The sequence below is a fragment of the Parasteatoda tepidariorum genome, chromosome 9, assembly GCF_043381705.1.
Source record: "Parasteatoda tepidariorum isolate YZ-2023 chromosome 9, CAS_Ptep_4.0, whole genome shotgun sequence".
In the NCBI taxonomy this organism is placed as follows: domain Eukaryota; kingdom Metazoa; phylum Arthropoda; class Arachnida; order Araneae; family Theridiidae; genus Parasteatoda; species Parasteatoda tepidariorum.
The window spans coordinates 27,670,979-27,696,905 of record NC_092212.1 but is presented as its reverse complement, the minus strand read 5'-3'; the positions used below and the strand labels follow the sequence as shown (position 1 = coordinate 27,696,905).

At 28.2% G+C, this 25,927-nt stretch overlaps 1 protein-coding gene across 2 annotated transcripts in view; it reads right to left on the bottom strand.

Annotated features, from left to right (window-relative positions):
• Window positions 1–804: 804 nt before the first annotated feature.
• Window positions 805–25,927, bottom strand: part of LOC107444676 (protein turtle) — a 45,508-nt gene continuing 20,385 nt past the window's right edge. For both annotated transcript variants that reach the window (XM_016058891.3, XM_043050682.2), the window contains exons 11-18: window positions 24,839–24,950; window positions 24,294–24,472; window positions 23,035–23,112; window positions 21,878–22,057; window positions 19,153–19,254; window positions 17,835–17,975; window positions 16,389–16,470; window positions 805–10,746 (exon numbers count right to left, since the gene is read on the bottom strand). In XM_016058891.3, coding sequence (XP_015914377.1) covers window positions 9,222–10,746; window positions 16,389–16,470; window positions 17,835–17,975; window positions 19,153–19,254; window positions 21,878–22,057; window positions 23,035–23,112; window positions 24,294–24,472; window positions 24,839–24,950 — 2,399 coding nt within the window. In that variant the 3' untranslated portion in view covers window positions 805–9,221. The remainder of the gene's footprint in view (window positions 10,747–16,388; window positions 16,471–17,834; window positions 17,976–19,152; window positions 19,255–21,877; window positions 22,058–23,034; window positions 23,113–24,293; window positions 24,473–24,838; window positions 24,951–25,927) is intronic.

Genomic DNA, 25,927 nt, shown 5'->3' with positions numbered 1-25,927 from the left:
ACGTCTGAATTACGAAAATACGAGCTATCCGGCGGACGGGCAAAAATACGGAAAATCTTATTTTCCGTGCGTAAAAAATAGATAAAATAAAAATGAGGAAGGGTTAGCAGATAGGACGTAGTTTGAATTTTCTGTTTATCTTTGAAAATCGCAAGTAAATATAATTATTTCATTTCAACGACTGAATTCTTTTTAAAAAAGCGGGATATTTATTTTAAAAAAAACCGAAACTTTTAAAGAATCGGAGTTTTTGATAAAAATAAAAAAAAGGCTGAAATTCGAGACAAAAGCGAAAATCCGCTAAAAAATCTCATCCCTGTATAAAGGTTAACCAGTTTTATCCTAAGGAAATGATTTTTGGAGAAACTTCAGAGGGAGGAATGAGGACTTCCAATATTTTCGCTCCGCGGAAAATTAAATTCCTTTAATTACTGAAAATTAAAATATTTTAACTTGTGCAACAAAAAAAATTTCCGCGGAAATTAGCGGGAAAAATGGAAAAATCTGAAAAAAGGGGAATTCGCGAATCCGCGGAAGAATCACATTTTTTAAATAGATATACGTTATATCTATTTAAAAAAAGTAGTCATATTTGTATATTCAATATGTACAAATTTCAATGTTATGTATTAATTTGTGCAAAAGTGTTTAATGTATATAGCTGAGACTGGCATACAGTGTTAGTAGGGAAGTAGCAATGATTTGGAATTTGAGCTTCAGGCATATTTCCATTTTTCCAAAATTAATTTTCATTAAATATAAAAAAAAGACCACAATAAAATATTCAAATAAACAACACCAAAATAGACACAATAGTTTTTTTTTATTGTTTTCTTATCAAATAACTTAATCTAAGATTTCCAATATTTTTAAATGACCAAACAACATGCAATAAAAGGAAATAACTAATCAACTATGTATATAAAAATTGAACTTGTAAAAAGTGTCAACAAACAAATAAAAACAGAAAAAAAGGACNAACTAAAAAAAAAAAAAAAAAAACCCGACGCCGTTCGGAGCGACCACCGAGAAGGGACGAAAATTTGTACCGGAAACATAAATAACACAATTGATTGGCAGCCATAATTTTTTTTTTCAATGAGTAAAACATGGAATGTATATATGGGAATGTGTGCAATAGAAATTCAGCAAATAGTTGGTGATATGAAACAGTACAATGATGGAACTGACTATAACACAGGGCTGCACAGAGAAGATTATCTTCTCCCTTCAAACGATCACCCCTCCTCTATGAATTACATCTGTCACTTATTGCTGTATAGGATTGCATAGCAAAACACTAATATATATATTTTTTACTGCTATATCATCCCAACATATTATTCAAGGACAAAGCAAAAGCTATATATATATAAAATTATGAAAAATAAGAGCCCTGCTTTACATAGTATTTCAACTAACAGCTTATTCTTATATCCCAAAATTTTACTCAATAGTATTTTATTTACTTCATTAACCCTTTGACTACGAATTTTAAAAAATGATTTTTTTTTATAATTCAAAAGGACAAAATAGATCACAAATAAGGCAAATTCAGTATTTGGGATTTTTCTGACAAGTGGTTATCAATTTAGAAGCTGGGACATATATGTCCAGACCGTACTTAATGGTGGGATACATATGTCCATTACTAATTTTTAAACATTTGTTGGGACAAATGAGTCCCGTTAGAAGTCAAAGGGATAAAGTGCATAGAATTTAACATAAAATGTAGATGGTAGAGAACATTAAATTTAAAATAACTTATGTTCGGAAAACTGCTTCAAAAATAACACAATAAAGAAAATTTAAAAAGCAAGTCGGAATAAAAAAAATTGATGCGTTAACGAAGTGGTTATTTTTCGTTTTTTACATTAATAAAACTGTTTCAAAAAAAAAAAAATTATGAAGAGAGTTAAAGAAATTGGAAGCATTAAGAAAGTAGACATTATTTTATGTAGCTTATATTTATGAAACTGATTCAAAATATAGCAAATTACAAATAAAGTTAAAAAAAGTTAATCTAAGTAAAAACTTTAACGCAACAACAAAATGAATGCATTTTTATATAATTTATATTTATGACTGTTCCAAAAATATCACAAAAAAGTTACATCAACAAAATGGCTTCTATTTAATGCGGCATCGATCAATAAAACTATTCCACCAATAACATATTACAAAAAGAATTAAAAAATAGACAAGAGAGCATAAAAAATCTTTTGCTTACTTAGTTAAAAAATATTTGTATTTAAACAGAAACTTTCTTGTTTTTGGCGATTTTATGCCAAAACTTTTTTCTTTCTTTTTTGATTCCTACAAATTCATTTTGCAAATCTAGAATACACAAAAATTTGGCATTTTATTCAAGATCTAAACTGAAGTTTAGAAATTTCTGAATGCACAGCGCATAAATACTGAAAATATTTGTTATGTTTCAGCAAAATATATTGTGTTTTCTTTAAAACAAGCTTAAAAAACTTCTTAGTAAAAACTTTCATATACTCGTGTTTAAACAGCGAAAAAAAAAGGACCTTGGAAAAATAAGAAAAAGAAAATACACACAACAAACAATGAAATAATTAACAAAAATTAAATTTTAGCTAGATATAGTAGGGACAAAATGATCCTTATCATGATTCTATAGTTCGAAAAGAATTAATGATTATTACAATTGTACTAATATTTAATGAAAGTTCAATCTAGTCCTACTTAATATCTTTTCTAACAAAGAATAATGATTCAAGTAAAATATTATATTTTTATTAAACTATGAAAAATGAAAAGAATTAAATATTAAAAAAAACTAAAAAAAATATTTTAAATTTTTTTTTAGAGAGATAGCTTTTGCTCGTTCCTTGGCTTGAACTAACAATGAATACAATAAAATCTAATTGTGCGATACATATTTTTAGTAAGTACACTAAAAAAGTTAATACTGATGAGTTGTGATATATACAATGTTGTTGATATTGCAAAATTATTAAATGATTGAAAATAATGCAAAATGCATTATTAAAATGCTAAAAGTAATAATGGATATTTAATAGAAAAGCAAGTAAAAGTAAAACATGCAAAAAGAAAATGTCATTTAAAATAAGCATAAAAAATAAACTTTCATTCAAAATTATTTTGAAGTTGTTAAGTAAATTACATAAAAATGATAATTCATTATAAACTATAATAATAAATATAGATCAAAATTTTAAATGAACAACAAAGAATAAATAAAGGAATTGATTGTTCTTTTAGTTAGTATATTATTTGTGCATTTGTAGGTTTTCAACAACTTTCAATGGCCTATGTTTCGTTATGCTGAATTTTCGATATCAATAAAAGTGATTTGTAAATGTCCCAAACCCCAACTAATTTCATTTATTAAGTTTAGCAGTAAATAATTATGTTACACATAGCTGCCAACATTAAAATGAAAAAATTTAACAGATTTATGAAATATAAATTTGTTTATTTTATAACATCTAACCTATTTCAGATAGACTGAGGATAGGTTTAAGCCACTTGATTTTTTTTCAAAAAAAAAAATCTTTGACTTAAATTGTTAGATTATTATTTTTTTTTAAAAAAAAAATAATTCTTTGATGTAGAATTTTTATTAAACATATTTTTCATTATTTTGTATTCATTTAGAACAAAATAAGTGAAAAAATATTATATTTAACATTTTAAAGCTATGAAATATAGCATGAAACAGTGGTGTCTTTTTCTGTGTTAAAGGTAAAATTTTCCAGACACTTCCAAACATTAATTTTTCAAATTTGTACTTATTTAATAATGAAAAACATTTTTTTAATAAAAAAAAGCTTTAAATTGATTTTTGTATATAAGGTTTAGTTAAAAAATTTTTTATAAATATTAAAGTCGTCAACTATGTGTTAACTTAAAAATTTTCAGCTCTAGCAATTTATCACATGACAACTTAATAGCATTGAGAATAGACATAAGTTATAAGATTGGAGGTGATACAGTTAAGAATTTGTTAGACAATGTTTTGCTATGCTAAATATCTTCAGTAAATTGCTGAACATCTGGAACTTCATCAGGACTGTCATTCTATACTGTTTGAATGGAATCCTCAATTATAAAGATTATTTTCAATCCAAAAGACAAGTGGATTTTTAGGTAAGTTCGATTGAAAAGAACATTTACAATTATACATTGAGTAAATATCAACCACATTGAATGAATATCCTAATTACAATAGTTATTTTGTATTGCAACGATACGGACATTACTTCAATGTTTTAAGATTGTGTCTTGCAAAAAACTAAAAGTATTTTTAAATAGGAAAGAAAATTCTCAACAGCAAAAATTCTCTAACTGAAGATGCTACTCTAATTTTGCAAAAAAGTTGATTTTAAGATACATAAAATTTTAACCCGACAAGAATATCATTAGAAAAATAATAAAAAACATGTACAGAGTGTGAAAAAAATAAAAATGGAATAGCTAAATAACTTTTGATCTAATGATAAGGTTTTCTTCCACTAACATGCAATGTTAATGGTTTATAGAATAGACCCAAAATACGCTAATTAACTAGAGCAGGTAATATTTTAAATTACGAAATTAGACACAAAGAGTACTTTCCTGAATAAACAAATCTTACATTGCTGAGTTTACATTATTGACCTTTAAACTATGGAAGTATCCACAATAAGAAAAATATGGTCGGAAAAGATGATTAAATTTATCATTTTATGTATTTTGTCAAATCGCCAGATCTAGTGGAGGAAACATTTTTTACACTTAATTAGAAAACTTTTTTATACAAGCAAAAAAAAAATTTTTTTTTCATTTTTATTTTTATAATTACTTATTTTTTATTATTTATTCTACTAATGATCAAAAACTTTTCAAACTTGAACAGGATCAGTCAAACTATTTTCAAAAATTGAGAAATATGAATTTTAAAACTTCATTACTCAAAATCTATTTACCATTCAAATTTTGCATAAAAACTATGCACAATTACCTCATAATTAAACCAAATTAATTTTAGCAAGGAATTATCTTCAAATATAAGAGTCTATAAAAAAAAATCTTTTAATCTGTTTGAAAAGTTTCAAAGACAGGGCAAAATATAAGATTAATATTAAGATGAAGGGGGTTAAAATTTATGTTCATTCTATATTATATTTTCTAGAATGCGGCTACTAAATTCATCCATTAGATCTTAAGTTATTTATCAATTCCTTTTTCAAGAATGCTAGACATGTAAGATATTAACTTTTTTAAAAACATTAAAAAAAAATTGGAGGTATTTTGAAGAACTAACATTGATGATAACACCCTCTTGATACTATATGTCATTTAAACATAATTTTTTTTATAACAATTAAACCATTACACAGTATTAAAAATGAGAGAAAAAGAAATATTTCTATATATTTTTTCCTAAGTACTCGAAAACAGGTATTAAAATCTTGTTTACTTTATAGAAATTCAGTGAATAGATATTACACTAATATCCAAATATTTTTAATGAACCTTAACGCACTGACGGTTCTGCACGAAAAAAGTTTTTTTTAACATGCAGTTTTTTCTGTACAGCAAAACCAGTTTTCTTATGTTATTAGATAGGGAAATAGTATGAAGGCGTAAAACATTCTCCCAGTTTTGCCCATTGCTAAACCACCAATGGGTTAAAATACTTCTTTTATGTTTAGAATTTTTAATTAAACTATTTGATGAGTATAATATAATTCTGAAGTATTTCAAAAAGTGAATAGTTTTTCAAATCAGCCAAAGCTAAAAACAATAAATCAGTGATTCCACAGAACTTTGGAAACTACGGATACTTTTGGCCTAAGACATTCAAGTAAATCCTTTTTTACTATAAGTAAAGGTCCTTATTTAGAATAATATAAATGAGCCAATCAATGAATGGGAACCACATTACTTTTTAACTATTGACCAAGAACACAGTTTAGAATAGGACTTGATAGCTGTTCTGCACAACAAACCAGTTATCTATATAGCATTCAAAAAAAATAAAAAGTGCTTCACAGTTAAAAATATAACGCATTCATTTCAAATGACATTTTCAGAAAAAGTAGGAAAATCAAATACATTAAAAAACCTGAAATGAGAATGTAAATAAACAATCATAAGGAATGCTGTACATATGTTGCTTTATAAAAACCTTGACTTGTGAAATATTATTTTACAGGAATATATACATACCAGCTTTACAGAAACATTTAATATTTTATCGTACGAGCACAACAAAAATATTACCAAAGATAAAACTGCATGTTTCATCTGAGGAAATTAAAATAAAAAAAATCCTTGACTTTAAAATAAAGATTAAGAAAGAGATTACATTTTTTTTCTTCTTTTTGCACTTATAACTTTGATATGACGACATAAGACATAAAGATTGTCATTTCTAATATTTCACACAGTATTACCTGTTTTTTTTTCACACAATATTTTTTGCTATGTAGTATTAAAATAAACAATTTAACAGGCATATTATTCTCTAACACATCACAAATAGCAGTTTGCTATGATAATTTTTTGATTTGTACATTAGTTTTATATACCTTCTAAGGATAATATTTTTAATACTTTATGGAAGCTCCACAGTTAACCAGTTTTGATGAATATTTACAACAATTGAATGCTTGAAAAATAATCTCATTTTGGCCTTTTTTTTTATAGTTTTTATTAAAAATACCCATATAAATATTAAATAAATAAAACTAAATATAATTTAAAATATTTAATTAAAAAATACATTTGTTATCAAAAAAATATATTAGTAACAAAAAATATAAACCAAATAAAGAAAATAAAACTTTGAAGGAGTATGCTTTTTAATTAGACTAAAAAGGAAGAAATAAATTTATTTTTATAGAACCTACAGAAAAAAGTGGTCTATAGTGAAATAGCGGATAACAGGACCTGGAGGATTCCACCTGCTCAGGACTGGTACCAACAAAAACAACTTGAAACTGCCCCAGAACTAAAGGGTGATAGAAAATTACAGACCACCATCACCAGATTTATCAGTAGACATACTTGTACACTTTTATACATGTAAAGACAAAAGGAGCTTCCTGTGTTCACACCAAGACACTCCAGATCATTCGCTCTCCTGTTTAGAGCTGGAAAAAGAGTGATTTCTTCGAAAATCCTGTGCTGGTTCATGACTTTCTGTGGTTGAACGGTCTTCTGGACTTGATCTAGCTAAGGACTGGATCAAGTGGAATAAAAAACACAGCACAAAAACAACAAAGTATATGTTTTATCTTAATTGGTCTCACAAAAACAGTCTATTCCTTTTTAGTCTACTTGAAAAACAACTTTTTATTTTAGTTTTTTAAAAATATCTGTTATATTTTAATTATTTTTCTCTTTTCAGCTTTGTGGCTGTTTATAAAAAAAAAAAAAAGTCGAAATTTTAAGTGGCAATAAAATTTGCTGGTACCATTTAAGAAACAATTGCAATTTGTATTGGCATATAGCACAAAGATCTAGTTGAATTTAGAGCTTTCAAACTAGCAGAAAAAAAGTCAAATTTTTCTATTGGCAATTTTCCGACGCAAGTTCTGCAAGTGGTGCTCAGGCAAGCTTTTACTATCATCTACCACAGAGACCCAACTGAACTTATAAATGCTACATTTTTCAAATGCAAATTAATTTAAGTTGCAGAGATAAATTATAATACTGGTGGTCAGGAAATGATAGAAGTTTTTATTATCATTTAGCACAAAGCAGGAATTAATATTTAAGCACTCTAGGCATTTGAAGAGAGGTTTTGATTGACATCCATTTGGAAATATAATTGCAATAAATTCTGCTTCTAGCAGCAAGGAAACACATTGTTATCAGGTACAGAGTTCTAGTAGAGATCTGAGTGCTCTAGCCAGTCCAAATTTTAATTGCAAGATTCTATCTTCACAGACACAAAAGTTAGTTAAAAATAAATTACTGGTTTCCTGAGTAAATCATTTTATAAACAGAGACAAAAAATTTATTGGGAAACAATTAAGTTTGGAACTCTTTGTTAACAGTTCATAAACCTTTAAAGCCTATCAACAGATATGACATGTTTGTTTGAACTCTTAACAACTGTTAGGTTTTACACAACGGAGTTGTAGAAAATGTTTAAGGCAATTACGATATTAAAAAAAAAATTTATAACCAGAATTAACTTAATAAATATTAACTATCAATTAATGGAAAAAAGATATGATAAAAGTAAATTAGCTATTGATTAAATAACGCTTTTATAAAATCAAGTTAGCACACACAAATGCAAGCGGCAAGTAAAAGTTACAATGTTTACTTACAATAACAAATTTTATAGCAACAAATAAATTAAATATCGTTAACATAAAATCAAGAAATAATTAAAATACCATTTATTAAATTAAATTTTTTTTTAAAAAAATCATAATTGTTAACATATTTGTAGGGTAATATTAGTCATTTCATACTTTTCTAATAGTTCACTGGGCAACAGATTTAATAGAATAAAGAAAGTTTGCATAAAAATCAGTTCATGATTAAATTGTAAAGATATGTATACACAAATTAATGTATAATGCTCTATAAAATGTGTCTAAATATAAAATTATTTAAATTTAACAAAAATATTAAAAACAAAGAAATTCACCATAAATTCACATTGAATGTATAAGATTGGTTCATAGTTAACAAAAATAAATAATGAAATGAAAAAAATAAATAATTAATGAATTTATTTAGTCGTTTAACAATAACACTGGAAAAAAAACATATAATAGTCATTAAATAGAGAATTTTTTTTTTACCACAAAATACTACTTTATGTTTCAGTAAATAGGAGGGATAACTTTCGACAATATATTTTAAAATACACATTAACATCAATAAAGTTTTCTTTTTAAGGCTCTAAAACATTTTCATGTGTTTAATATACAAATGTGCAAAACTACACATATATGTACATGAAATAAATCAATCACAAATTCAAAGTGATGGGATGATATAACACTGGACAAATTTTGATTAACAAACATGGGACACAGAGACATTTTTCTTTTTAAATTTGAAATAAATTAAGAAAAAAACAGATTTCAAGCATACATATTCATACTGCGTCAAAAAAGCAAGTTCATATGAACTTATTGCACTATAGGAAGCTCCTGCAATCTCTGTGCAGCCCAGGCAAACAAACAGCATCAATTTTAAATTTGGCAGTAGTTGCAGTATCAGCAGGTGCTTTCGAGTTCTACTGATCGTTGTCGTTCACGCTGTCTTTGTCGAAAACGAAGAAACTCCTCTTTTAATGCTGCACACCTGGCCTCGGTATTTTCATATTTTCGAGGTCCAGTGGGATACATACCACTACATAATTCACTGTCACTGAGACCACGATCATTCCACGCGTCTCGATTGTGATGAGCAGTACCAGCTGCTCTGTGGCGAGACCTGCTGAATCCATCCATAATTGGTAGGGCTGGCTCAGAATGTGGTGAATCTGCTTCAAAAAGTGAAGATCCACCAATATGATGAGGAATGGTATGTACACCATTCGGTGTCAGTGATGTTGAAGCAAAAGCAGCAGAATGGTTTCTACTGGCAAAACCACTACTGCTTCCACTACGATTGTTAATATCAAGTTCCCCTTGCAGACTTGAATGAGCGAGAGATGCTGCTTTACTTCCATGGCCAGAACTGCCACTTGTGACGCTAGTGCGACTGGGAGTAGTTAATCGTCGATTAGTAGCTAATGAACCATCAACTTCTGAAAGAAGTTCAGGAAGATATTGTTGTCGCTGATAAGCAGCATTCCTTACACGTTCCACAGCACCCAAAAGACGATCTCTTGTATAAGTAACTTGATGTACATCACTTCCACCACTCTCACTTGAATCAGGACCACATGGAACTTGAGAAACACGATTTATTAAATGAGAATCTAAATGAGGTGGACTACTAGTTGCCAATGGTCGTTGGTGACCAGGTGAGACCTGTTGCCTAGGATGAACAGATCCATTAAAACTGCGAGGTCCACTGGGACGAACTGGATAAAAGCGAGGACCAGTTCCATTTGAGGGATAAGCTTGCAGAGGTAACCAATGACGAGCACCGGGCCAACCTTGGTTAAAAGATGTTTGAAGGGGAGAACCTAAAACTTGCTGATGTAACATCCAATTTGGCGGTGGAGCATCTTGAGCTCGTTGAATAGGTCGAAAATGCATTGGAAATGGTGGTGTCAAGTGACTCGATACAGTACTAGGAAAAGAACGCTCAACAGAGGAAGGCTGACGAATAGAACTCAAATCTTCAGCGAAAAAAGAACCTCCTAAGCCAGGACTACTAGTATGGAAACGAGATGGAGTAGTAAAAGGACCATATGAAGGAGTTGAAGGACTCAAGTGCAAATGGTGGCTGCTCTGTCCACTGCCATCACTACGAATACTGCCTCTGGCTCCAGCATGGTTGGACGGAATGAGGGAGTGAGTATTAGATGGAACTGTTTTAACAAAACCTCCCTCTTCATCGTCAGCACTACCACGAAGCACAAACTTACCATCAGCTGAACGACTTATCCAGCCTAATGGTTGAGAATATTCCATTTGAATGTTATAGCGAGCAACTCTAGGATGGCGCAAGTGTACCGGCCATCCATGAAAAGTTCTGGTTCGCTCCTTGGGATGTGATGCTAAGCCTATTCTACCTAAGCTGGCCAGAGAGGGAAATTTTAAACTTGGTACTCTGCCTTCTTCATCTCTGTTAGAAAAAGAAAAATTTTTATTAACTAAGAAGTATTAAGTAAACATTTTAAGTTATACAAATAAACATGACACATAATCACAGATTTAAATAAAAAATTCTACACTGTGTCATCAGAAAAATAAATGTTAAAAAAAGTAATCTTTTAATAACATGCATCTAAAGAAAATAACTTCCATGCTTATCAAAAATAAGAACATAATGAATTTCCAACAATTCCAATTTTTTTTCCCTTCCCCCATGCATCAGTTTGAATAAAAAAACTAGCATATGTCTATAATTGCAATGCTTTTATTTCTCAAATTTAATGACTAGAAGCATGATGAAAATTATTAGTTCATAAGAAAGAATATTAGTAGAAGTGAAATAACAGAAAAATCTTTAACAAACAGTAGTGCTCATAACTACTATATAATTTTAATAGAGTATAAACATTAGATTTCAAAATCACTATAAAAAATTTAAAGAAAAAAAGAAGAAGAAAAAGATGCTCTCAACCTTAACTATAACTAAACGTTACAATCCCTAGGTTTTTTGTTTTGTTTTTTTGGTAACTCTTAAATTATAAAGTATAAGAATATTAATTTTATTTATAATATTTTGCCTTGAAAATCAAATATTTGTATTCAAGAACAAAGTAAATGTTTCTATTTCCAATAAGCGCAGAATGAAATAATGGCAACAAAATATTTGATAGACATTTATAATTTTTAAAAGGAACATAGAAATATTTTCTTCGAATTGATGTTAAAGTAAAGAGCTGCCAGAAGATAAAGACGTTTTAATTTAATTTTGACATTAGTGCAGATTTTATTAACAGAAGAAAATAATTATTTGTTGTTGCCATTTAACTTGTTCTCAGAAGTATCATAAAGCTTCATCAGAGAAGGTCTTGAAAATAGCTATTGGTAATGAATTTTTTAATTCAGAAATCTAAAGGATTTTAGAACACAATATAATCAAAAGTGCAAAAATTTTTAAAAACAATGAAGCAAGCCCGCCACTAGACGGGGAAAAGGAAGGCCAAAACTATGGTGGTTCTGAGAAATTTTAGAGTGATTGGGATGAGAAACTGCCAGACAAGGTCTTAAAATTGGCTGTCCTGGAAGAGTTTCCAACAGAAGAAGTTAGTCCACCATGAGTTGATATGATAATAAGTTTTTACATCTCTCCAATTGCTTAAATAAATAAGGTTGTTATGTAAATTGTTACAATTAAAAATTAGAACTCAAGCTTTTGTAAACCAAAATGAACTGAATTCAATATTCTTTAAGAAAAAACTTCTTTAGTTAAATTTCTGCTGTTGTCACTGAAATGCCCAAGACAATGTTTTACTTCAATTTTCCAAGAAATTGTCTGATCAATTAAGAATAGAATTTTTTTTTATAACTTAACAATTGACAACAATAAGGAATATGAGATTTTTAAAGATATTTTATGCATGTACTACACTGCCATAATTTGGATCAGAAGGCAGATAATAACATAGGCAATCATTGGTCTCTACATTAAGCGCCCAAAGTTTGTAATGGGCTCTAATGACAACAGGAGATGATTTCTAAAATTCAATCTATTAGATATCTAGTCTAGTTGGCAAGCATAATTGAATCTTGCATCATGATACAGTTGATGGAGATTCCATGCTCAATCCTAACTGGCCAACCTTAGTTTTTAAGAAGCAAATTGTTTAATATTACAGTAGAGTCCCGATTATCCAAGTTTCTGCTTTAATCGAGCTATAAAATATTTCAAGGATTTTTGTTCTAGTTTATTTTTTAAATTACCGCCGAAAAAAAAATCTGAATTTTATCTTCCTAACACACAGGAAAATGAAATATAACAACTTGATTCGACGAATTAATCATCAATATCGTCAATAATGAAAATGAATCTAGTGAGGATGATGAAAATAGTGACGACGAAAATCAAAATACAAAAATCTTATATTCAGATGGACTGAAAGCTATCGAAAGTGCTATTGAATATACAGAAAAACAAGGAGACACCAGCCTTCCTGTAATCCCTAAAAAAAAGCAAAACATGACTGCAAAAAAGCGCCTCAGTAATGCAAAACAAGAAACGATTAAGGACTTTTTCAAGTAAGCTGTTTAATTATAATATGAATTGTATGTAGCGCACTCGTATAAATTTTGTATTTGTTAAATATATTACATTTATACCTACTCTTTTTCTTTCCTTTTTTATAATTTTAGCTTTAAACGAGTTTTTCGGTTATGCGAGTTAGGTGTGGTACACACTAACTCTAATAATCGGGACTCTACTGTTTTTGATGTTATTTATATTTACCTTAATTACTTGCATAATTTTTTCACGAAGTTATGAATAAAATAAAATAAAAAAAAACCTTTGACAGATGCAAACACTAAAGAATGCACGAAAAAAATAATTCAAGACATCAAATGCATGCATGGATAGATTTAATATCTAGATAAATGCAAACAAAACACAACCGTTTTCAACATTCCGTTTCAATTCCATTAGAACACATCAATGTGAAGACAGTTGCCGTACCTTTTTTTCTTCTGTTATAGACGGCAGCAACAGTAAAAAAGATTTATGCATAAGTATAAAATGTAAACCCAAATCTCAAAAATATATAATTTAAATCACATTGACAATATTAATTTATACTTTTAACAAATTATGTTTTGAATAAAACAATTAACACAATTTTAGTCTTTAAAGAAATTTCTTTTATCTGTTTTTTTTCTTCTTCCTTTTAAAACATTTTACAAACTAAATGAAACTACTATAGAAAAGAAAGAAACTTTAATAGATTATAGTTTATTTTTTTATATTAAAAAGTTTCAGAAACTATTAAAGAGTTAAAACTAACATATTTATAACGTTATAAAAAATTCTTGCTTAGAGAAATAGAACACAAAAACAGCTATACATTATCTTCAATTTTAAACACAAAAATTCCAAAGACTGTTTTATATACTTTTTTATAAATTGCAAAACTTAAATCAATCAAAATATGATAACTTCTGAGCTTTACTTGTCTAGTGTTACTGTTTTGAAATGCATCAAAATAGAAAAATTATAGCTGGCTAAATATATTCTATTACTTGCAACATATTTTTCAAGTGCATCAAAATCTTTTAAGCGTCCTTATGTATTATACAAAGTAATTTTTAGATCATAATATTTTCACCAGGAAATATATTTCACTATGATTTAGTTCACTTATTTTTTTTCTTTCTATTTTGGAAGTTGCATATTTATGAAAAATCATAACTTTGACAAATGCAAAATCCTAAAATTGTATGAATGAAAAAAAATCAATATATCAAAATCTACAAGGTTTGAATTTTACCTAGATTATATTGTATTCTTTTTAGGGTTATCTATTGATAAACATACATAAAGATAAACACCTTTCTTATAAACATACTTATGTTAAATAGAAATTATTCAATTCAAGTAAATAATATTGAATGTAATTTACATTTGTGAGAATGGTAAAATATATAAAAAAAATGCAGAAATTTTTCACTGGACTATTAACCAGATATACTGAGTGAAATGTTGATGATATGCTTTTCTCAAAGTATTTACATTATTGAATTAGACATAAGAATAATTCTATGTTAAAAAAAATTTCAAGTTAGGTACTGTTATTTTTCTGTGCACTTTGACTATCAGCACAGAGCAATTTGAGATAAAAATGGATTTAGAATATTATCTTGCAGTTTTAAATAATCATCCCTATTTTAGTTTTTCTTATAATAAAAAGTTATCATGAGAAGACATTTAAAAAATTTATGCTTCACAAGCCTTTCAATTCTGCTTAAGAGCCAAATAGAGAATAAATTAAGTAATTAATTAAAAAGGTCTATTTCAACCTATTTTTCAAGAAAATCCAAAAGGTATTTTGATTGTTATTTTTAGCTATTTATTACTAATTATAATGTTTTCAATATAGTGTTAGGGCACATCAATGTCAAGTTTGAGTTATCACTTTTTGATGCAATCAATTTGCGACGCATTCATCATTTCCAATCTCAAACTATTTGTGATAACTTTTTCGTTGGTTATTTATCGTTTTTTCTCAGTCATTTCCAAATTTTTTCCAAATTTAACGATTTTTATATATATTAAAATATTTATTATACAACTTTAAAATATATTAAACTATTATTATAAAAAGCAAATTAGAGTAATCTTTTTTTGATGCCATTTATTTGTGAAGATTCCATCATAAACTTCATTGTTTTTTTTACCCTGGCAACTATCAATTTTTTTTATTTTTTTTTTGACCTTTCATACATACTTCCTCAAATTTTGATATTTTAAATACATTATTAAGAATGAAAAATTTTGAATTTGAGTTTTTACTTTTCGATATTCATTTTCTGACCATTTTTTAGCCCTTCCCATGAGTTTTTTTTCTTCTTCCGATTTTGATAATTTTAATACAATGTTACGCATATTTCACTTATAACTTTTTTAAGTGCTTGATTTACAACAGTGATTTCATCAAACATTCACATGGATTTTCAATCATTCTTCAGCAGCTATTCTTTTTTTTTCTAACTTCAATGTTTTTTATACAATATTATTTACGACAATAAATTTAATATTTAATTATCCAATAAATTTTTAATTTTCTTTACATTTTTACGTGCTTCGTTCACAAAGATTCCAGTAAATCCATATCATTTTCCAATCATTTCCACATGATTTTTCAAATTTCAATGTTATTACAAAATGCAAATTTTGAATTTGTTTACAGCTTTTTTGCTGAATATTTCAGCCTATTGGTTTTTTCTTTTCCAAAATTTTTATATGACGTTAATGCAATATGAAAATTTCAGATTTGTGTGATCACTTTTTGATGAGCTCTGCTTAAAATAATTCCATCATGTAGTCATGCCATTTTCTGACTGTTTTCCCTAAATCTATTATATATATGTAGAAATAAATATAGTTTTGTGGCCATTTCCATACAATTTTTTGAAACATTGACATCCTTAAAGCAATGTTATTCTTACATGTGAATTACGAATATGAGGTATAACAATTAACTATTTGGTTTTTAACAATTCTGTAAAAGATCCACATCCTTTCCTGATTGTTTCTGAGCAGTTATATATAATTTTTGGCCTATTTTCATGCGATTCTTATAATTTTGATATTATAAATATGACGTCATTATGATAGGCAAATTTGATTTTGAGTTATCACTTCTGGAAGCTTTTGAAATTAAAAATTTCGTGACTTCATTTAAAGAAATCTTGACTTTTTAGGGACTTTTGTAACCCTTTTTCAAATTTGTAAATTTTCGTGATCAGTAGACACCTTGAGCATTTAACAAACACAAACTAGCCTTCATTTAGCAAATTTAAAATAAGAATTTGGTAAATGTGGAATTTCATTCAGTTAATTAAGAATCCTCTAATTCCAACAATTAAGGCTTCTAGCGCTTTATTGGGGGGGGGGGGAATCATAAGCACCTTAACCATTAAGTAAAGTGAAAATATAGGAGTCATTTTAAAAGCAAAGTAATCAGAGAAAAAGTGTTTTGATAAGAAAATCACAACTATGTAGAATAAAATAAAAAAGAATGTTTTGAAAGTTTATTTTAAAACAAGTCACATTGAGTATATACTTACTTTTTGACAGGAAGAGGAGAGCCTGCATGTGAATGTCCTCCATTTCTTTGTTCAGGCACAGAACAGGTAACCATCATGTAAGCTACAAAACATAAAATAAACAAAATTGAATTTAAATAAAAAAATACATATATGCACTTGATTTTTTTACAAAATTAACGTAGGAACCAAACAATTTACTGGTTTTAAACAGGTGCTCATTAAACCTGAGTGGACCAAAAGTATCAAAAAAGCTATATACTTATATGCATTAAAAATGTTTAAAAATGGCTTCCTATTTTTTATGAGAAAGGAACTAAGGTTTGAATTATTTTGCTATTGAGACTTGTGCTAATCATCTGCAATGCTTAACAGATGACACATAAGGTGCAAAATACATAATCATTACAACACCAATAAATACCAAAATACAGTAGGGAACCGATTATCCGGAACGATCGGGACCATCGCTATTCCGGATAACTGATTTTTCCGGTTTTCTGAATCGCTACAAAACGGCGTTTTTTTTATTGTTAAACCAAACTAAAAAAAAAAATTTTTAAATAATCTTAAAAAGAAGAAAAAGCGATGAAGTAATACACTAATGAATATTTCCAAAATGATGGTAAGGTAAACATCTTTCAAAAAAGAAAGAAAAATCCTAAAATCTTCTGAGGAAAAAAAAATTTTTTTTTTTTAAAATGGGGGGAAATTTTATCGAATTTCGCTCCGGTTTTTTGGTTTTCCAGTTTTCTGAATTCCGGATAACGGGTTCTGTACTGTAAAATTTTAGTAAATTCTAAGTCTTTGAATGCAGGCATCATTCACTACGTACAGCATTCTCACTACACTACAAACTTGATTCAAAAATAGTAATCATTTTTTTAATGAGACGATTGAGAAATAAATCTTTAAAAAAAAAATTGTTTACATTATTTGATTAATATTCAGCAAATCCATTATAAATATTCGCTGAATAATTGCAGACACATGTCATTGCCTATAGTTGATTCTGCTTTAATAATTTAATTAGCCGAATAGAAAAATAGAAGACGTAGTCTTGTTGCTATCTGTGAATAACGCAAGATACATAGTTTTCTTTGGGTGTTACACAGGTTTTAAAAGCTAATATATATATATATATTTTTTTAAATTTCAAAATTTATTCTAGGTTGCCTTACATTTTAATAATTCTATTATTTTATGGGTAAAAATTTAACTTTAATCATATTAAAAGTAAAGACTTTTACTTTCTTCGGTTAATTAAAAACAAAATGCAACATTATTAGAATTTATTACACTTGATGGATAAAATTAAAAACAAATAAGTTAATAGTTTTTTCTTCAATATTAAATTTTGAGTAAGTATAAAATGAGAATAGTTTAAAAAGATTAGAAAATACAATTTGTAAAAATACAAGCATGTCCACATTTTTCGGAAAACAGATAATAAATAAATCAAATCACCTTTTTCTGCCTTTCTTCTCTTACGTTTGTTACATATCTTAACGGCACATATGGACAGTATAATTGCAGCAACAAAAAATAAAACACCGCCAACAACACCAGCAGTAATAGCCCTGTTTCTGCCATAACTATCATCATCTCCTAAAAGGTTGAAAGTTAAGTGATTAATCATATTTATAGATCTAAAAATATTTTTTAACGATACTATCAGAGAATTCCCTGGCTTTGTGAGAGAAAAAATTTTCGAGTGGTAACAAAATTTATATTCAAACATATGATTCTTGACATAAAAAATTTAATTTTTAAGTGCTATGCTGGCCACTACAGATAAATAATACCATAGTTCATATGAAATGCCACTTTTTTTTCAAAAATCTCATGGAAAACTCGCAAAAGGGTTCTAATTCTGTAAGTTTTAATTTTTAATTCTATACTATTTAACAGAATCTTTTGGTAAAAACAATGTTAATAAAGTTATTATAATATAAATTTCAAAAAATTCAGATTTAATTCCATGTCACAATTCTTCTGAGAAATACATTTAAGTAATAACTATTTATACAGTTCAATTTCAAGATCTTTAATAGATTTTAAAAGTATCCATAAGCCTTTTCTCTTGCTTTCAACTTTTTTTATTTTAAATCAGTGCAAAAAATTATGCAATGTACAAAGATCTCAAGAAAGTAATATAGATATTTGGTTGTATTTATATCTTGTGATTTACTTTTTATTTTTTCCCCAAAAATATATTTCTCAAATACTTAACTTGGAATTAAATCAATCAAAAAGACATAAGGAATATTATTAGGCAAATTAAAAGCAAAACAAATAAATAAAATTTAAAATGCATTCTTTTATTATTATTTCAATAAAAAAAATTAATAAAAATCTCAGGGTAAAAATAGAAATCGTAAAAAGAAGGTAGAGGGAAAAGTAAAATGTGTGGACACTTGTAATCAGATGCAAAATACCTTTATAAGATAAATAAATAAAAAAAACTTACTGCACGATTCCAATTAAAACAATTTTAAAATGGAGACAAGAACTATTAAAAATAATTGAGATATAATAAAGATGAAAGGATTGGGAGAATACAATGAATGACCACAATTTCAAAATTTTCAGAAGAGAGATTTTTAAGAGCCTATTCGGTGCAAAACACCATGATTTCTAAGTAAGCAATACAATGCTACTCTACTTTGTACAGTTTTAGAGGATAAATTCAGTTATAGAGTGTAAGTATCTATCAGGAAAGAATATTTTGAGACAGTTTGGTGCAAAACGAAGAAATATAGTTTATCATCATTTTAGAACTTACCAGGAGCATGATAAACAACCTCAGAACTGGCAGATCCGACAGACAAAATTGAATAGGCATAGACACGAAAATGATATGTTTGGCCCCCAGCAAGAGTTGGAACTGCATAACAAAACACAATTTTAACATTAAAAAAATACAATTTATACAAAATTAAAAAATATTACGTCGAAACAAGACTTAATTTTTTTCTAATAACTTAATATTCTATTGCAGGGTTTCCAGTAAATGTATGGAAAAAATTTCCCGAACATTTCCAGGTATTATCAGGAAAATTTAAATGAAAATCCAAACCATATTTTATCTATACCATGCAATATTTCATCAGATAACTTTGATTTTTTTTATTTGTGTCAAATATTAGATTTTGTTACTAAAGAAATATCATTGAATAAGGATAGAAGCATGGAAGTTTCAGTAAAATGTGGAAAAAAATTTTTAATAAATAATTGTAATGGATGTTGGAATTATTTAACTTGAATCTTAATTACTGATTACTCCTTACTGACACTTCTGAGACTGGTTAGTTTCCAGGTATAATGTAACAGTTTTCCAGTTTTTTATTTATTTATTATTTTCTTTTTAAATTGCAATTTTCCCTGACTATTTGTTGCTTTTAAGAGGCAAAATAAAATTCCCTGACAGTTCCAGGTTTTCCCTGTTCTCCTTGACCCATGGGAGCTCTGTGCTTGCATTTGCCTTTTATCAGAGCCTCATACAGGTGAATTTTACAACCATTTATCAGTACTTTCACACAAAAAAGATCTGGCAAAAAAAGTACTCTCACAAAAATCATAATTAATCTAGCAAAATTGACACCTTCCCAGAAAAAATAAAAAATCAGCCGCTGTAAGCTTTCATTAAAAACAAGTCTATTTTGTTTACAAAAAAAGATTCAATACAAGTGCATATTTTGTTAAACCCATGAACACATGCAAGTTTAATGGCACCTACCCCATCCGATTCTTATTCCTATTCACGTGATTTAAAAATGTAACATATTCATTCACATTTACGAGATTTTTAAAAAAAAAATTGTAATTCGTATTCACTGGTTCTAAAAATCACAATTTGTGATTCTTCTCCCTACAATTTAAAAATCACATTGTGTTTCTTATTAATGAGAATTACAAAATCATTCCTTGATTTGTATTAACGAGACTTTAAAACCACACATTGCGATTCATTTTGGTGAGATTTAAAAATCACACATTGATTAATGCTTGAAAATTATAATATATGTACTATAATGCTATTTTAATTCCTTCCGAAGAAGTCTGTAATTAAAACAGCTTTGACTCGAAATTAACAGAGCATTTCTCTAATCTTTACCTTCCCAAGTTCTACATGATATGTAAGTGAAGTCTATCAAAGAGTCATAAACCTTCTCCCTCATTTACAATAAAAATGCTAACAAGATTTGATTGATTTCTGAACTACCTCCTTACACTTGTTCAGAGTTGAAACTGGTTAGAAGTCCCAATTGAAGTGAACATATATTTTAGTCTCCTCTTCTTAATCAGGGTGCGTAGCCAAATTACTCAACAAAAAATAAGCACCTTTTCAAGCACTCAAAAGTTATTTTTAAGCATTTTTAAAAAATATCATAATTAGGCAGCATTGGAAAGTTTTTGACAATCGACGGTGTTATCTTGTTTTTGACATTTGGCATTTTTGACGTTTTTGGCATTTTTATTGACAATTGTAAAAGCATGAAATTTTGAATCATGTAAAACGAATGGCGTTTTCAGACGCTACGGACTGACAATAAGCTGAAATAGATTGGGGTTGAATTAATTGTCAAAACGTTGAATAGAACAATGTGAACTGTGTCTTTTTGCACAATTCCTAGCAAAAATCAACATGGCAAAGGAAAAATATCATTTTGAAAAAGGGAAAATTAAGTACTTTTTTAAAAACACCCAATGAAAAAAGCACCTTTAAGGGCATTTAAAAAACAAAAATCAAAAATAAGCACCTTTAAGGACTTTTTAAAAATGCTACACACCCTGTTAATGAAAATAGGAAATTTACTTCTAACTGGTTAAATATTTTTTGAAATATTTTTCTTTTTTATGCCATACGCGAGGACTGACAACTACCTCTACACACCCTGTTAATAGAAAATAGAAAATTTTCTTCTAACTGGTTAAGTGGACTGATCGTTAAGACACAGTTCCCAGCAGATCACCGAAGTCAAGCATCACTGGCTGCGGTCAGTGTGCGGGTGGGTGAGTACTTGGATCAGTCTGTGTAGGGACCGAGAGTGTGCGGTATTGGTCCTCGTTAAACTGCTCTACCGTAAAGTGCTCGACTTCGCGTGCAGATCGTCGGGCTACCGAAGCGGGGGTGCCATCCCCTCTGCAGAGGATCAAAATTGTGATGGCATGTCTTCGGATCATCCTCCGGGATGTTTCCCAGACCGTCGCCAATAGCTCTAGTGCGACGTAAATTAACAACATCTAACTGGTTAAATATTTTTTTAAATATTTTTCTTCTTCATTTTTATGCCATAAGTGAGGACTGACAACTTAAAAAAATCACTAAAATGGGAACATTTGTTTTGATTTTATCTAAAATAATTTAGTCCTATTAAATGTTGCTTGTATAAGAGGGTTATTCGATTATACGATAGGCAATTAAGAGGAAAAGACTGCATTAATTTAAATAATTTATCATTAAACAAAGACTAAACAATTTATTTATATAAAAGAAAATTATGTACCTATGTAGTTGTATTCATCTCTAATTGGACCCCATCTCTGCCACTGCCCATCATCTGTACGATGTTCTACGAAATAAAATGCTATGGGTATTGTTAGGTTTTTAGGCGGTTGCCATGATATTACTACACCCATCTGTCCTCTCTCCACAGTCACATTTCTAGGAGGCCACGGCTTTGGACCTTAAACAGATGAAATAATAAAAATGAAAACAAATTTTAATTCTCGCATCAACCTGGCACTTTTAAGCACCTGCGCACAAAAAGATTCGTTGAGAAATCAGATTTATAATGTATATAAACAAACACACAGAATGCTTTATGTTCATAGTCACTATTACACATTTTTAGAATGTTGATGTGAAATGTATGATGTCAAATTTAAGAAAGGGGACACAAATTAATACTGAGATAAAGAAAAATTTTTGTTTTCAAAACAAGGAAACATTAAGGAATAATGGAGGACTGAAAAATTCAAACTCGGTTTGCAGGAAAAATCGTAAGTTATAAAGCAATTATTAGAAAACACAAGTTTAAACCAGCAAACAAACTGCTTTTAATGTCTTTAATCCTTCTTTATCTTAATAGTGACTTATTGTATTTTACTCTTTCTCTCTTAAATATTAATATGCCATCTCTGATGTGCATTTAACTATGTATATTATGGGCGACTGTTACAAAACACCTAGTAAATGTCTTTGTAGCTAAATGAAAAAAATTATTGTACCATACAAAAATCAATATAACATAGATGTAGAATCCTCCAACCTAAGTCAATTTTAAAATGTCTTACGTTGCAGGGCTCAAAAAACAGTTAGCACTTAGGCAGATTCATCTTTGATAATATAAGGAAGTAACAACATGCAATAAGATTTTATATAATTTAAATGTTCTGTCTTAATTGAGTATTTTCAATTTGAGAAAAAGCAAGGTAAAATATAAAAAAATAATAGCTTAAAAATATATTACTGAGAAAAAATAAAGTTCAGCAATTCACAAAAAGTTCTTTTTTATTAAAGAAAGCGGGGATAGATTATATAACTTTAAAATATATAAATATGGATGATGAATAACAATGCTCTACAATATTATAATCCTTTTAATGGTATAAACAATATACTGAAGTAAGATAGACATGAAAAAAAAAAAACATTTAATACCTGATGGTTTTTGCACAGTAGGAATATATGTAGCTCCATAAGCATCAGTAGGATAAACACCACCAAGATAATCCCAGGCTAAAATGAACGAAAAACTATAACTAAAAAAAGCACAACAAAATATAGAAATTGCAAATTCATATTACAAACATAAATTAGTGAATGTCCCCTAATAAATTTTTATTAAAAATATTTTTTGATTCAGCATTTCTTTAATGAAATGATTAAAAAACTTTTAATAATTTTAAAATGTAAATAGAAGGACTATTTAAGCTAAACATTTTTGTCAGAAGTAAATTATAAGGTCCCATTACTCATAATATTTAACAAATCTGAGATACTTGAATTTTATGATTTCAATTGTTTTTAAATCAAATTATTAAGAAATGAATTCAAGTTTTTTGGAATGAAAAATCTGAATAACATAGGATTTCTTTATGCTTTTAAAATAGTGTAAGCCCCCCACTTCACACCTTTTAAAATCTTGACTATTAATATTATTGAGTTTTTTTTCATAAAACAAATTAAGAGCACTGTAAATTTCAAGAGTAATACAATAATAAAAAATCAAAGAACAATAAAACTTAAATATTATGCAATTAGTGGTTGGTCCCTCAGACAAAAATCTAACAACTAAATATCTTAATCAATTCTTATCTTCATTAAATTCAGTGAATAAAAAAAAAGAAATGAAAATTTTGAGGTGATGAAGCTTTGTAATTCTTGACAGCTCTGGAAACCCATCTGAAAATTCATAATTAGTGAGTGATCTCAAATGAAGCTCAAGGATTAAAGTGTTAATCTATAAATAGAAGAGGGCGAGAAGGCCATTAGCTTGACGGTGTCGAAGACGAGGATGCTTGACCAATGATGAAATTTTAAAAAAATAAAGTTTTCTTTTCCTATTAGAGAAAAAAATTTTGTAATGTATAGTTGGTCCACGTTATCAGCAAAAATGCAAGAGATTTTTCAGTGTGATTTCAAAGGTTGAAAAATGAAATCGGAAAATGCGAATAAAACTTTTACAAAGTAAAATACTTGATTAAATTTTCTTCTATAAATGAACAATTTCTAAAAAGTCTGAAACCGCAAATTCTGTGGGTAAGGCTATTTGCTTGAACACTGCATATAATTAGTGGACGGTTTATTCTTGAATTATCAATTTTACATGATTAAAATGAAAAGAAATGAGGAATAAGTCCTAAAAACTATTTTAACTTATAAGTGAGCATATGCTAGATAAAATATAAAACGCTTACGTTTAGTCCTTGTTTTCACAATAGGGCTAAACAAGCCATCTCCCAAAATGTTTCTGGATAAAACTTGGAACTCATATTCTGTGTCAGGCTGTAAATTGTACAAAGTAACAGTTGTTGCACCCTCTGGCACCACCCTGACTGTACGCCATTCACTAATTCCTTGATCAGCAAGCCGATACCTATAAAGGAAACAATGAAAAAAAATTTGCACAATATGAATCTGGTTGCTGTTGTTAGAAATTAAATTTATTTCGGAAAAAGGATTGTTTAGAAAGACACTAGTTCACATACATGTAAGATAGAGCAAACACAACAAAAAGTTTCTGAGAATAGAATATTAAGGTTGGGAAACTTGTTTCTGGTAATGATTTGTATGATTTTAAAGATAAACCTTAATTAAGTTTTCATCACATTAACGAGTACAACTTTATAATCTGTGCATAAATAAAATATAAGTTTAAAAATAATTTTAACATTAAAAAAATAATTTTTTAAAGTTAGATGCAATAAAATTTATTATTATGCTAGACTCAAACACATCTTACCATATAACATAAGTTTGTTCATAGTTTCCATCATAAGCGGGATACCATGTGAGAGTTGCATCAAAAGAGCTTGTATTTACAGTGACATTTGTTGGTGCATGAGGTGTAGTTCCTGCAGAATCAAAAATAAATGTATATCTAAACAAAAGCATAAAAATTAAGTGAGTTTACAACATTTTGACTTATTTTTATCGGACAACCGAAGAAACAATATGGAAGCAAGAAATACAGAAACATTAAGAGTAAACAATGAGAGATATAAGATTAAATGAAAACTACGGTTTAAATCACAAATAGTAAAACTTATAAAAATCTTAAATGCATTTCGGTATCACATGGTACACCTTCATCTGTAGGATAAAAAGGCACAAACAGAGATGGTACTATTCAACTAAGTTTATGCCAACTTATGAGATAAACAGACAGTTAAAGGAGAGGAAAACATTTAAAAAATGATAGTTAAGAAGCTAAAAAATTAATGATTACCAAATATTTGATAGATGTGGTGCCGCTATGAGACAATTATTGAGTTTTTATTTTTAATTATGGAAAAGATTTCCCAGAAATCCAGGAAAACAAAATGCTTTGACAATGAATGTTTTGAAAAAATATTAATTTCTGGATATTTTTCTATAAAGTCTTTGATTAGGATACCTTGTATATTACTTTGTATTTAGCTTATAATCAATTTCTTTAAAATCTAATTTTTTCAGAATTAACGGAACTCTATATTATTATTTAAAGATCATCTTAAAAATATAACATAACACCCACATTCCTATCATAAATTTTGAAGCTGAGAAGGAAAAAAAGAGAAAAAACACAGAAATCGAACTATAAATCCAGGGTTCCTTAGCCAGATAAATGTCTGCTAGGTGCAACAGTATAAATCCAATTTTAAAATGCAATTGGTTAAGTAAAATGAGAAAGATAAAGCAACTTCTGTTTTAAGAATTCTTTTTAGCTATTAAAATTAATAATTTGCTAGTCATTACTTGAACAGTTTCAAGCATTTTATATTATCAGACTTTTACAAAATTCAATTTTAGATTGTAGCCCAATAATATATATATATAGCTAAATGAAAAA